This window comes from Ochotona princeps, chromosome 7, assembly GCF_030435755.1.
Source record: "Ochotona princeps isolate mOchPri1 chromosome 7, mOchPri1.hap1, whole genome shotgun sequence".
Lineage (NCBI taxonomy): Eukaryota > Metazoa > Chordata > Mammalia > Lagomorpha > Ochotonidae > Ochotona > Ochotona princeps.
The window spans coordinates 67,954,243-67,969,695 of NC_080838.1; the positions used below are offsets into that span (position 1 = coordinate 67,954,243).

Below are 15,453 nucleotides of genomic sequence, written 5' to 3' on the forward strand. Positions count from 1 at the left end.
TTGAAGTAGCCATGTATAAACTCTGCAGGTAGACAGCGTGACTTCACTGGCACAGAACACAGTAAGCATCATTAATAATCTAAGCAACAATTGGTATCATTTATTGATCATTTACTAGGCCCCTGGCACTAAAGAATTTCTCAATATGGATTCAACATCTTCGGTAACATGAGATTTTATTTCTCCAATTTTATAGATAAGGAAACTCAGAGTAATTAAAGTACTTGGCCTAAATTTTATAATTAACAAAATGGTACAACTTAGATTTGTGCCAGGACAAATCTAGCTGCAGAATCTCTAAGCTTATCACCTCAAAACACAGTCTTTGTGAATGGATCAGATCACATTGAAGAGATTCCACCCTTTCCACTCAGGTTTCCTATGAATTAGGTAGCAGATCTTTAACTGGGACTATAGATTTCAGGAGAACGGGAGTTGGCGCAGCTAAAGGGAATGCAAACAAGTGTTTTTAAACTTCCCCCCTCCAAAAAAAGCCACAGTTGCTCTTGCTACTCCTATGGACGTGATATATATTTTTTGGCTTATGTCGATTTGTCTGTGGTGAGGCCACTGAACTGAATCCATAGTAGGCACAAGGCTGTAACTCATTCCAGGATGTGAACAAGCTTGATCTTAGTTACCTGGAGAGGGGTGTGTGACACAAACACAGATAGGATCTCCTCGTAGAGTGTGCATCTAGCTTCGCTGCTCTTACTCACCCAGGGGGAAGATAAGTCTGTACAGAGAGCCTGGTAATGGTTGCAGCATGCACTGTCCTTGAGAGGAGACCAGGAACAGACAGGATTACGGCGTCTGTGCCTCTCACCCACGGTGTGTTTCCTTGTTGCTGAACGTTTGGGAAAGGCCTTCCAAAGGTTCCAATGCCTCTGATTCTGAAGGCGGGAGTTCCTGAATGAACTGGGCCATGGAACGATGGATGGTGTGAGAATGAACGAAGTGAACCGAGACAGAAGGCCCCAGGGCAGAGATGAGGATAGAAGCTACCCAGCGGCTGACTCCGCCTTCCTCTCTTGGATTTGGCGCCAGAGCTTGGAGGTGCAGGAGACAGCCACCCGAGATGCCTTCCTTGTAACTGACATAGAACGTATTTGGGAATGGTATGTAAAAACAGCTGTGCCAGTATTTTTGCCCCAGTGAACAGTCAGAGAACTGAGGACCAAGTTAACAAATGCGGAGATGCTGTGAGACGGCAGGCAAGCCCCAGTCTTTACACGTACTTTCACATGTGGCAGAGGATGTGCTATGGATTCTATACATTGACAGAATGGGGGAAACTGAAAACTAGGCTTCCAGCAGCCCTATTCATGGCTCCAGAAAGTTTTATTTTATGGTTTTACAGGAAAAAAATATAGACGCCTCTCTAGCTGCAAGGAAGGTAAAACCAGAGAAGATATCAGAAAAGCAACAGCAAGGTCTGTTGAAACTAACGCTTGGCTAGGCACATGACAGACAGAAGCACCCAAGCCACACTCATTTCAGGAAACATCACTTCGGTCTCTATGCCCACAAATGTAATACATATACATATCATATACATATACATATACGATATTTGAGAATCTGAAAACATTTTGCTGTGAGTGCCAAGAACCTCATGAGGAATCCATTTTCATATTCTTTTTGTGACAACTGCTCCCAAATTGGTCTGGTTTATTTCGCAATAAACTGACGCTAACCCACGGTGATTCCAAGGTGCAGCCCTCAGTGGGAAGGATGAAACTTGCATGCATTCCATGCAATGTGAGACCTGCAGATGGACCCATCAGCAGAAGGCAGCGAGTTCTGTGGGGCTCCCAGGCCTAGGGCTGGGAGACCATGACCCCCTTGGCTCAGACCCCAGATGCCGAGTGGACGTCAGGGAGGGGCAGCAGGGGATCGTGTCTGACCAGCAGCCTGCTCACTCTGCTGCGAGAAGGGAAACATCGCTCCCTCTACTACAATAGTGGGGTTAGGCTGTAAGGTTACCTTGTGGATGTAAGTATGTGTATATACACTGCATAACATTCATATATATGTGTATATACTCTGCATAAAATTCATAGAAAATTAGAATTTAAGGATGTTTGTTTTGGTACATTTTTACAATCCATGCATGGTTTACATTTTCATAAACTTTTGGAAGAGCCTCTTGGATATATACATATACACATATATGTGTGTGTATACACACACACACACACACATACACATATATATATCGTCTTGTATCAGAGAGAGAAAAAAAGACCACACCACCATACGCTGCTTGTCAGGGTGATTCTCAGTTTTACCAACTGTCAGACTGTTCAAAAATTAAATAGAGTCCCATAAACCTCTAAACAGGAGGCTCCTGAGAAGGCTTCTAGGGAGGAGAAAAGTAAAGACCTATTCCATGGCGTTTCGTAAACACCTCTTGCTTCCAACACCGCGAGAATCATCAGGCGTCAGAATCCCGGAGCCTGGAATGTGTACCGCACCTGCGGGGCCAAGCTCTCAGCCCAGCGGAGGCTCCGAGGTCCAAGCCGCCTAGAAGCTTTCAGGCACCAGGCACCACCCCGCAGACGCACACCTCCTTGCGTGGTGCGGACCACGCAGAGCAATGGGACTTTTCTCAAAGATCCATCAAGTATAGGCGACGGCTCAGACAAGTTAGCAAAGTTTAGGAAGCGATGAGCTTCTTTCCAAGGGATAGTCTGGATTTCTGCCCAAGGAACAAAGATGATCAAATAAATAAGCCACCCAGACTAGAACATGTTGCCAGGGTCCACCCCTAAGGACACAGGACAGCAGCAGCGCATCCGAGGTACTTTTCGCCCCTGGAGCCATTCCTATGTCAGTCATCCCTTTTTCGGGTGCACTTCTGGTACCCAGCTCAAGACTTGAACACCATTCTGAAACACAACCCAGCCCTTTTTCCTCCTGCCCTCTACAAGCCAAGTCGCGCTCGGGGTTTCCAGCCCCTCCTGGCCAAGTGTCCTCTCCCGAGGGAGACCCTAAGGTTGCGCACCAAGAAGCCATGCTAGTCCTGTTTGTGTGTGTTGGGTGGGAGGATAGGGGAAGGAGGAGGGAAATGGAGGAGGCAGGTGGGATGGAAGCGAAGCTAGTTATAGCCAAAATACTAGTTACTTCCACTGAGGGCCATGGCACACGGTAGAGTGCGCAAAGCCCCAGCGGTGACTCCAAGCTTGACCCTTGGTCGGGGCCACTGCCCAAGGAACTGTTGTTTGTGCTGCATCATTCCCAAGAAAAGGGACGCTGAGAACCAGAGACGTTGAGACTGGGGAACGCAGCCCAGCTCCAGCCGACAGCAATCACCGAAGACAGCTTCCCCCAGAGAACAACTCCCCTCCACTGCTCAGGTTCTCTCGACCCTCCCAGGGTCGGGCCGTCTGATCAAGTCAGGTTGCAGACTCTGGCAGGTGTCTGGGCAGCCGGGGCGCCCACCCAGGTTCCATAGTGCTGCACAGCCAGCCACCTGTTCCACAAAGCCGGAGTTCCAGCGGGCGCGAGTTGCGGCAGGAAGGACACTGCCACCTCCTTCTTTCAGCCCTGCACAGGGCGGCCACCAGGTTTATCTCGCCCCCAAATCTAGTTACGCACACACCTTCGCAAACCCCTTGGGACTAGCACCACTCGGGCCACCTGCGCGCTTGGGTCTCCAGCGCCAGTCCCTGTGATCCACACAGCCCCAAACCCTTCCGAGAGGACAGCCAGCAAGTACCTGCCGTGAAGATGCAAAGAGCGAAGAGCGTCTTGCAGACCATGGTACCTTGGAGCTTGGTGCCCAGCCTAGCTCGGGCGGCAGGGACTTTCTGCCGACTGACGAAGCGCTCGGGCGCTGAGGGTTCCTCCTCTCCTCGGCAAGCGGCGGTGAGAGCCGAGAGGCGCGGATGGCCGGGACGGCTCAGCGAGGCAAGGGGAAAGGCAGCGCGGCACCTTCAGCAGCGTGTCCTCCCGCGCCAGGCGCGCTTCTGCTCCATCCCAGTCACCTCGGTCCCAGGCCGCCTCCGCCGCCAAACCCCTCCCACCCGGGCCCCGCCGGGGCACCGGGACCACCCCCTGGCAGTCTCCCAGCTCTAGGGTCCCTGGGAGCCCCGGCCCAGGGCGGCCTCTGCTGGACAGTCAGGAGTGAGCTTCTAGCTGGACTTAGATTGAGCGCTTGTTGGGAGCCCCCTTGCTCCTAAGGGGCTGCTGGTGTGAATGTGAAAGGCTGGACCCCCAGGAAACGACTCCAGCTTTCCTTGGAGGAGCTTGCGGCGTTTAAAGAGGCCTCTCTGTGCTGTTCCACGCATCACCTCGCAGAGTCAGCACACTTCTTCCCGTGTCTGAAGACGTTTTGCTTCACATATGCAAACATTTCTGAGTGTCTATGAAACTCTCTCCGGTATTCAGCCCCACTGCCCTTCCTGGGGCCTGAGCCAGCATGTCTGCACCCTAGTCGGCGTCTTACTAACAATTAAGTACTAGTGTCAGGTACCTCCGATCATGGGATGACCAAGCCAGGTGCTGTACTAGGTATTGTGTCGTATTTTCTTCTAACTCCATTAGGCCATAAGAATAATTATGAGTCCATTTTACAGACGGAAAAACAAAGGAACAAAGAAAAGCAATGTGCTCAGGGTCACATAGCCTGTAAGAACAATTTGTGCATATTCCCTAACTGTTCTCGAATGCTGTGAGCTGTTCACGTATAAACTAAGTCTTGTACTTCTCAACAGTCGCTGTTGTTATCGCATTCCCAGGGGAGGAAATGGCAACAGGCAGAGGATGAAGTTTCTGCGCAAGACCACTCAACTGGTAAAGTGTGGCCAGATCTGCCCGGGCGCCCTGGGGCATCCTCTGGGCTCTGCCAGCCCTCAAAACTGCTGGGAAGCCAGACAGCCGTAACTGACCTTTCATTCGGCTCCTCCCCATCCTCTCTACACCTTAAATGTACTTAGTGCCCACCCATCAGTTACAGCAGAAGCCAGCTTTTCTGGCAATGCCTGCTACCCTGAGCCTGATGGCTCCCTCCTGACCGGGGCTGGCAAGCGGCAGCAGTCCCTACAGGACTGATTCGCTTTGGCATCCTGAGGTGACTGCGGAAAGCTGTGACTTCTTTCTTGGGAACCCAGGGTTCTTTACTCACTCCGTGGAGCCCCCTTTCCTCATCTGTGGCTAGGTGGAGCTCTCTGCCCCGCCGCACTGCCACCACTTACACAACTGGCATTCACTTTGGCAATCAGACTCAACAGGACTCCTAACTTGCGTTCTTGGTCAATGTATTGATTCCTGTTGGAATGAGAAATGAGACACTACAAGCAAGTGGCACTTCTTCCTTCCTACCTCCCGAACTCCAGAACGTGCAGATTTAATTTGTTGAACATACTCTCTGAACACTTTTGACCCTGAGGGTTTTCCGCTTCCCGGTGCAATACACCGGATTAGGAAGATTTTTCTGCCTCTGGATTTTTGTGGTCCTGGAGGCAGAGACCACACACAGTTTGAAGCTTTGCAGGGATGGTCTTCAAGGCACCGGTGCCTTTAAATAATGTGATTTAAGCTAAACAACTGCATTGTAAAACTAAAGGTTTTTGAAGGCCACTTCACAGAAACGAATTTATCAACTGAAATTCAACAAACCTTTGATGCAGTCCCCCTGGAGGAGGTATAGCATGTGAGATTCCAACTTTGATAACTAAGATGATAGTTTGACACTGAAAGGATTTGTGGGCCCTGCATGCTAATCATTTAAACGCTTTAAGACTTTTGATTATATACACAGCTGAGTTGAAATAATTTCATTAATTAAAATCACTCCTTTTCATTGCTGATTAAAACTTTAAAAATGTATTAATTTAGCTAATACATTTAATTACGTACTATGCACCAAATCTTCTGTGAGGCTGTGGAATATAATGGTTGTCACAGCCAGGGTGAGCTAGATTATGCTGTTATAATAAACAAGTCCAAGCTGTCAGAGGCTCACGCAACTTACCTGTTACTCATCCAAGTCTGCTGCCAATCCAGGTTCCTCCCCATGATCTCACATGGTCCCTTTATGGGGAAGCGCGCGATTCTGGCCTGATTGGGACAGCTTCTTCTCACTCTCTCACTGCCCAGCAAAGGACACAGCAGCCTCAAGACTTCGAGATACTCTGAGTTGGCTTCGTCCCTCTCACTCAAGGCTGCATCTCGAATCTCTCTTCTTCTGCTCTACCACGCTTTTCCCTTCCTCTGACTCTTGTTAGCTCTAAATCCTTTATGCTTAATATGAATGCAAAAAATAGTGGACAGTGGTTTTACAATAGGGGCAAAAAAGTACCTTTGGATCGTAGCTAGAAATATTTTCTTGACCAGGACGATCTTTAGAAAAGTGTGATCAAATAGGATTGTTGCCTTGATATAATGTTAATGTCGCATATTTTCATTTGAATTAAGGATAAACCTCTTAAAATATTTCAGGAAGAAACTGGCTCTTGGAGTTAAGCACACATAATGAAGTTTTAATTGAAAATGCTGTAAAATTTAATTGAGTCACTCTACTAGGACATATTGTTCAATAGAAATAAAACACAGGTCATATGTGTAACTCCAAAAGTTTTAGTGACCACATATTTTTTAAAAAGGAAAAGAAAATGCATTTCATTATTCTTAATAGTATACTTTACTTAACCCCAATATACATAAATGATTTATCATTTTAAAGTTAATGAATATAAAACATTGAGATATTTTGTTTTTGTCCTGATTCCTCAAATTTCGCTGCATATTTTATGCTTGTAAGACATTTTGTGTCACATTTTAAATTACATTTTCAGTGATCAAAAGCCAATAGGTTGCCTGAAGGGCTCTGACCTGGTCTCTTGCCTTGCTAGTGGCTATGCATGGGTGAGAAACTGTGAGAGAGAATTTCTTTTTTCTTTTATTAAAGATCTATTTGTCTTATTTTTAAAAGATTTTATTTTAATTGGAAAGTCAGATATATACAGAGAAGGAGAGACAGAGAGGAAGGTCTTCACTTGATTCGCTTTCCAAGTGGCTGCAGTGGTTGGAGCTGAACCAACCTTAAACCAGGAGTCCAGAGCCTCTTCCAGGTCTTCCATGTGGGTGCAGAGTCCCAAGGCTTTGGGCTATCCTCCAATGCTTTCCCAGGCCACAAGCAAGGAGCTGGGTGGGAAGCAGGGCCGCCAGGACATGAACTGGCACCCATATGGGATCCTGGTAGGTGCAAGTCAAGGACTTTAGCCACTAGGCTACCACGCCAGGCCTGATCTATTTTGTTTTTAATTGCAAAGTAGAGTTACAGAGAGAAGGAGAAACAGAGAAAGATCTTCCATCTGCTGGTTCACTCTCCATATGGTTACAGTGGCTGGGGCTGAGCCCAAGTCAGGATCCTCTTTCAGGTCTCCAATGTGTGGCAGGGGCCCAAACTATTGGATAATCCTCTACTGCTTTCCTGGGACACAGCAGGGAGCTGGATAGGAAGTGGAGCAGCCAGGACTAGAATTGGTACCCATATGGGATGCCAGTGCTGTAGGCTGAAACCTAGACTACTATACCATGATGCTGATCCCAAGAGAGAATTTCTTAATTTCATAGTTTGGAAGCCTGGCAGTTACTGATTGCATGACCTAAGGCAGATTATTTAGTCTGTACAATCCTCAACTTCTCTATCTGAGAAATGGAGATAATAATACCTTATGCCAAAGATTTGTTGTAAGAATCGAATTTGTGGCAAGTATTTACAATACTGAGCAGACGTTTGACAACTATTTGGTATTGTTTTTGTTAGAAATGATTAGGATGAAAAATTGTGATGAACAGTAAAATCACATAAATCATCATTATTATATTTAAAGTTGCCTTTAAACATTTTAAATGCAAAGTGACTGTGTGTAAGAGAGAGAAAGAGAAATTTTCTTTTAGTAATTCACTCTCCAGATACCCTCAACCACCAGGGGCGGACCAACAGTCCTGAACACAATCTGAGTCTCCCATGTGGATGGCAGAAGCCAACTACCTGATCCATCATAGGCTGCTCCTTGCCCCCTCCCCATGCCTTGCACACACAGTGCGTATCAGCAGGAGGGAGGATTGAGAAGAAAAGGCAAGCACAGACATTCAAACACAGACATTCCGGTATGGGATGTGGGTGTCTGAAGTGTTGGCTTAACACACTGTGCCACAACCCTCACCTTCATTGTGATCAGTCATTAGATTTCTTACTACTCATAGGCGTCGGTCATATGCTAGTCCCTAGCAGGCTGTACATACGTCATCTTAGCCAGAAAATCTCACACATTTGATTGCAGGGCTGTTTTTCAGTCATCAATGTGTATTTCTGCAGGAGGAACCATTTCAGATCCCCTGCAGACAGTTGCTTCTTTTTTCCTGCAACAGTGGTAAACAATCATTTCTTAAATGTTAGCAATGTCGAGTCTGAGAACAAATCAATATCATTTTCATATTGTGTCACGTCAAAGTCTGTTGATCTTGTACTTTGAGCAATTTTGATTTTCTGAAAATTACACAATTGTTCACTGAGGTAGGAAATTCATCAAAATTTTAATCTATTTTGCTATTCCATATCAAAGGGCCACATTTAATCTGTGCAATTAAAGCATTTACTATGTTCAACTAAAGCATTGGAAAAGTTCTGTGAGTGTCGGGAAGGATTGGTGACGATAGTGACGGCAGGAACCCTCAAATTCCTATGCTCTTTTAAAAGCTTGAACCTTAATATTGGCACTAAATACTGTTAATGCTTTCTTTGATGGTTTAAAATAATTTCATGGAGAAAATATATCACAAGAATCCAGATCTAAATAACCATGGTTTGTCAGAGCACAACAAATGTACTTTATGTATACTTCTCCTTTGTTTATCTAGATGATCAAAGGAATATGTGTTCAAATCAAGATTTAGTTAATTTTGTATTTATTCTGTGTCATCATGAACATTCACAGGTGAAGCTTGCTTTCTTTCCTGCTTTAAATTGTATTTGTACAGATGGATGTGATACAGCCGCTGGTCTATTTTGGTATTTATCTTGTAGTTGCTCATTACTGTATTGGAACACCTGGCCAAAGCAACATTATAAAGAGGCTGGTGTAACTCACAGTTCTGGATGCTCCAGGTCATGGTGCTGGTATGAGCTCAACCCTGGTGCAGGCCTCAGGGTGCTGGGGTCACGGTGGTAGAAACATGTGTGAGTAGCCGAGGTCACATGGCTAGACAGGAAGCCAACAAGACTGGGCAACGGGCAAGCCTTGTTCTTTCACAACTCTTTGCTAAGAGCTAACTCAGGAGACCCAACAGGACCACATCTTTTTGTTGGAAGTAATTTGTGCATCTTGTTTTTTTTACTGTGAGTAGCGTGTGAGGATACTGTAAATCACTTGCTTCAGGAAAACACATTGAAAATAATCATTCCATCTGTGTCTTGAAGATAATCAGGTATTTGTATAGCATAGCAGACGTTTCAGCCTGAGGTTGAAAAAAATGTGATCCAACAATATACTTTCATTGCAACTGAAATATCTGACTTAGAAATTCTATTCTGTTGATGTGATTGTTTTTGATTGTTAGAAAAAAGCATTCTCTTTGTTGAAGTTACAAATGCCGAACTTCTCTGTTGATAAGTTTTACTGTATTTAACAAATCAATTTCTACAACTGATGTAATGTTTTGAGTTTTTGATTGCTATTCAGCTTCATACAGGACAAGTTAGTTAACTCAGATATATTAAATGTCAGTAATAATTCACAAACATTGTTTTACTTTTCTGTTAGATGTTTCTATTGTCCAACTTAATGATAATACTTATTTAATAGTTTGTACTTAACAATAGAATTATGATATTATACTCAGACCATGCTCTATGAAACTGTAGAAGTACATAAAATCAAAATATACAAAGATTAATAAGCCATGAATATTATTTTAATTTTAGGGTTACTATGAATTACACTTTAACATTTTTATATTAATTATAAATCTTTCAGCATTTGAGTTAGAAACTACACAAATTTCAAAACCCAAGATATTTTAGGGATACCTACTTCCAAGAGATCTTAGCTGGGGTGATGATTGAAAACTTGTGTGCAATACTGAGGGGACATCCAGGACTCTGCCATGTGACCTGTTAACACTTCCATCCACTGCCTGCTTTGCTTGTGGTTATTCTTATTCCCATGCAGCCACCTTCCCTGAATTTGGCCTTTCTTTCTCTCTTAACATGGCTGTGAATATTTTAATTTGTTCATGTTTATTAGAATGGCAAATTTACAGATAGAACGAAAGACAGAGAGAAATTTATTCCATCTGGTGGTTCACCCTCAAAATGACTGCAATGACCAGAACTGAGCCTATCGGAAGCTAGGAGCTTATTCTGGTTCTCCCAAAGAGGTTCAGGGACCTAAGGTTTTGGGCCATCATCTGCTGCTTTCTCAGTCCACAAACAGGAAGCTGGATGGGAAGTGGAACAGCTGGGAAATGAACCTGTGCCTATATGGGATCCTGGCACTTGTAAGGTGAGAATTTAGCCATTGAGTCTATGGTTGTAAATATTTTAAACTTGGCAAAGTTTACTTCATATTTATCTATTTTCTAGCACTATTTGATTATTGAAACTGTAAGAAAAAAAACACCGAGTCCTAGCACTATTATGAGTGATTATTCAATCACAAATTTTAAAATTGGATCTGTTGTTAGCTTCAATAAGTTTAAAGTTCAGAAATGGATTCAAGCTAGTTCAAAAGAAAAACAATAGTGTCCAAGAAGAACAATCTTGAGCCATGCTTAGTTGTTTAGACTTTCCATGCAAGACTGGAAATTTTGAGTTAATGTTTCTGGTTGATTATGTTGTGATAAGTACCAACTTTTTGCCATGGAGGTCCCCAAAAGAAAACAGATACTACTGCCATCAAAGCAGAAAGCTGAAAAGCTCAAATGAGTCAACTCAACAGTTTTCCAAGGACAGAAATTGTTGAGCCCTCTTTCCTGCCAACCAATGTGTATCACCTCTTTGAGTGATCTGCAAATGCCTGCAGTATTTTAAATCTAATCTCCATATGTAGCCATTTTAATGCTGTTATCATCCCAAATAAAGCAGATAATAGAAAGCAAACTTGTAGCAGTTTAAATTCTCAAGAATTGACTCCCATATCATGTAATCCCTAAAATAGTAACAAGTCAGTTGTCTGAAAGGAAAATAAGATTGCATAAATTATTGAGTCAATCCATTTGCCTTCGGTTGTTGAGCATACTGTCAATCTGCCCCTTTAGGCATTTGGGGTGTGGGAGGTCACTGCTGGTGAAGTGAATAGCTGCTTCTTTGCCGCGTCAGCAGTCATCAGATGGAAGCATATTAATTATTCATGAGGGCTGAAATAGCCAATGCAGTAGCCCATAGAATAGATTCAGCATGACTATTGTACATTCAATTTGTTAAAATATTTTCCCCAGTAGTTGTTGATTAAAATGCTTGCATATTGGAGTTCCTAGATTAAATTCCCATTTTGGCCTCCAACTCCAACTCCTACTGATGCAAACCCTGGGAGGCAGAGGTGGTGACTCCAGTAGCTGGATTCCTACCCTTTTACGTGAAATACATGTGTTCCTAGCTCTTGGTTTCAACCCAGATTCACACCAATCTTGTAGGCATTTGAGAATGAAGCAGAAGCTGAATTCTTTCTCTCCACTCCCCCATCAACATTCTCTCTTTCTACATTCTTTCTCTCTATTCCCTCTCTCTCCATTTCCTCTGTTTTTTTCTCTACATCCATCCTCACTGTGTGTGTGTGTGTGTGTGTGTGTGTGTGTGTGTGTGTGTCTATCTCTCAAGTGCTCCGAAAAAAAATTATTTTGTCAGTATGGGAAGTCACTGACCTTAGAATCGAAGTAGAGATAATTATTTTCCATAAATTCTGTGCCTATTCCATTTCTCAATTGAGTTTGTAGTTAATATTGTTTAGGTAGTATTTTGTGCTTATAAAACACCCAAAGAAATGAGCATTTCTTATCATTAGATGTGGCAAGGATTCATTAAAATCAAATACAGATTTTTGTATTATTTCCTATCTTGATAAAAAGACTCGAGTTATAGTTCTTGTCTTATTTTATATCATTTGTATTTTATTTATTTTAAAATATTACTTATTTATCTTTATTTTTATTGGAAAGGCAGAGTTGCAGAAAGAATGAGAAACAAAGAGAAAGATCTTCTGTCTACTGGTACACCCACCAATTGACCACAATGGCTGGAGCAGAGCCAATCCAAAGTCAAGAGCCAGGAGCTTCTTCCAGGTCTCCCACACAAGTGCAGGGTCCCAAGGCTTTGGGCAGTGCTCTACTGCTTTCCCAGGCCAGAAGCATGGTGCTGGATAGGAAATGGAGTAGCCAGGACACAAACTGGTGTCCATATGGGATCCCAGCAGATGCAAAGTGAGGATTTAGCCACTGAGCCATTGTGCTGGGCCCCTCATTTGTATTTTAAAATATTATTTAAAAATATTTTTGTGAATGCAAGTATGACATTTTAGAATGTAACATTGCTAATTAAACAAGGTATACTTGATGATTAGAAGGGAACCCTGGCTTAATTCTGGCAGAATTAAAGATACTGATGTTATTTTGCTAGATGTCAAATTTTGACATAAAATTTAATGAAGCTTTATGGTAAAATTAGAAAGCTACAAGTTTCATGGAAATTAAAATAAGCTTTGTGGATGTTACTACCAACAATTGAAAACGTTAGTGTGAGGATGTCTTTGTTAGAGCCACGGTGTCATGTGCAAGATGAAACAGAAATGCCTGTAATTATTAAGTGACTCACAAACTGGTGAACTGAGGGTGGGTGCAGTTGTCCTAATGTTAGCTATCTAGATCAGCTGAGCATGTGTTTGTGGCTTGTTATACCCACTAATATCTCAAGCTGTCCTTCTCATACATGTATTGCTACTTACAGAAGGGTGTTCAGACAAGGACTCTGTTTCTCAGTACCTCCTCTTTCTCCAGATTGGTCCTTTTGAATGGAGTGTGGCCAGAAGTTATGTATATCGCCTCCAGGCTGGGACATGTCAGAGGTAGAAAGACTTCTGCACTGCTTTCTATTCTTCCTGCTTCATGAAAAAAGGAGCCTGGGCTCTAACTCACAGTGGAGGATAGCGACCTCCTCCCCAAATGGGAATGCTTGCAATGGATTACTGTATCATCAAGAAACCCTGTTGTGTGAAGCCACTGCAATTTGGGATTTGCTAGCAAAACTCATGGCTATTCTGGTTAATTACGTATTCTTAGTGGGGTGCTTGTGTGTTCCTTTCTCCTAATCTGTCCCTAGCTACAGGCATCCATTTCTCTATCCATCCATTCACTCAATGAATATGTATTTTGAGTGTACATTATATGCTTTATATATGCCTTAATCCAGGCAGCTGGGAGACCATCTGTGAAGGAGATGTTTAGGTTGAAGTGGAAAGTCTGAAAAAATAATGAACCAGACAAAGACTAAGAATCAAGGATGGGGATGGATGGGAAGAGTTGTGAAAATATTCTAAACAGAGACAACATGATGTGCAAAAGCCCTTGAACTAAGAAATTGTTTCTTATCCAGCAACATAAAGAAAGTGGCTGACACATTATTTCATTCATAGTATGCTGTGGTACACAAGCAAACTAGAGTACTCACATTGTCAAAGGTGTTAGGCCTTAGGGTTCTTTCAAGTCCAACAATACCTCAGTGTAGTCTAAAATGTGAAGCCAATCAGGGCAACTACTCTCATCTGGTTTCTTCAACCTTCCTAAAGCTGTCCCATTGCTGTGGCAGGTTAAGAATGAGCTAGCTAATTAAGAACGGATCTTTAGCAACCAGCCTTTATTGGGGTGACAGTGAGGCATGCCTGATTTCCTGGCAGTATCTTTTTTGAATATTTTTTTCCTATTATCTTCACATATAAACACATCTCCAAATCAAGACCCCAAATTGGTCCCCTTCTCTTTTTGCTTCTTGTCAAATACAGTTATTTTATTTATTTGGAAAAAAGTTACTATAGGCAGAGAGTATGTTGAATTAGGTAAATCCATAGGAACTCATGGAGAATAAAAATCAGCTAACAATGCACCACAGAAACCACTATTTCACCTATTGTAGCCTTAAATGACTGGGCACTAGAAATACGTACCATCTAAAATATTCCTTCTTAAGATATCTTTCCTCTCTTTCATCAAATCAACACACTGCTTTCTGGACACTGATTTCTTCATTTAAGAAACAGACATAGAACCCAGGAATAAAGTCAATGTGGTGAATCTCACTGCAGTTTTTGAATTTAAAGAAGCACAAGCCAGCAAAATCTGCCCCTTAAAGAGTCCTGGGGAACTCTGTTTGACTTGGATTAGATTTAGATAAAACCAGGAGAAGCCAACTGCATACCAACAGCCTGAGAGTTAGTTCTAGAGATGTCTCCCCTGCTTCTCCCTGGGTCTTTGTAACAACAACAACCAGTGGTTACAATGGCTGCCAGTGACTGCATTCCTATTACAGTCCACGTCCTATTGCATGCATTTTCTTCAGCAAAGTAGAGTGTTTAGACAGCATGATTTTGATGCAGCCTAGGCATCACAGTATGTTGCTTTAATTACCACTATTTAGTCAGTGCAGTTCTACTTTTATCAAGGAATTTACATGTTCAGAATTGAATCTAGCATATAAAAAATTTTATCCAAAGGTAAGCTATGTGCTTTTAAAATATATCTATTTTTATTTTCTTTGAAAGACAGAAAGATGGAGAAGATTTAGAGAGAGAGAAAGAAAGAGAAAATGTTCTTTCATCTTCCTGTTCACTTTCCAAGTGCTCACAATTTCTAGGGCTGCATTAGGTCATAACAGGAGCCTGAAACTCTACTGGGATCTTCCATAAGATGGCAGGGCCCACGTACTTGGCCCGTCATCTGGTTTTTTTTTAAAAAGGTGCATTAGCAGGGAGATTGACTGGAAGTGGAACAGCTGGGACTAAAACCAGAGTCCAGCTATTGCATTGCTGGTACCGTGGATAGTCATTGCCACAATACTTGTTCCCTGAAAGAGGCATTTCTCTTCTGATATTTGGGTATTTTCTTCAAAACTTCTTCTAACAATCAGATGTTACCAGTGACTCCCCAGAAAGTCAATAAGCAAAACACCTTGAGCATTTGTAAACTGCTGTCATGAACTTTGCTCTAGCATGGTTCACTTTACTATGGCCTAACCATTTCCATGCATTGGTAGCCTTGCTTCACCTTCTATATTACAAGAAATCTTAATCTCATTGCAAAGCTCTATTGTCTGCAGTTGATCTGAGTTCAACAGCTTTGGCATCATTGAGCAGAATATCTGATCAACTTTAATTTTTTCATCAGAATTATGCAAGTCAAGACAATTGAGATATTTCTCATGATGGATATTGCTTCTGTTTCTCATTGTTCTCTTCAATT

General features: G+C 42.8%; 1 protein-coding gene across 1 annotated transcript in view; it reads right to left on the minus strand.

Moving 5' to 3' along the window:
* PARM1 (prostate androgen-regulated mucin-like protein 1) overlaps positions 1–4,010 on the minus strand; it is a 98,360-nt gene extending 94,350 nt beyond the window's left edge. The window contains exon 1 of the mRNA XM_036495076.2: positions 3,722–4,010. Coding sequence (XP_036350969.2) covers positions 3,722–3,764 — 43 coding nt within the window. The 5' untranslated portion in view covers positions 3,765–4,010. The remainder of the gene's footprint in view (positions 1–3,721) is intronic.
* Between the last annotated feature and the right edge of the window lie 11,443 nt (positions 4,011–15,453).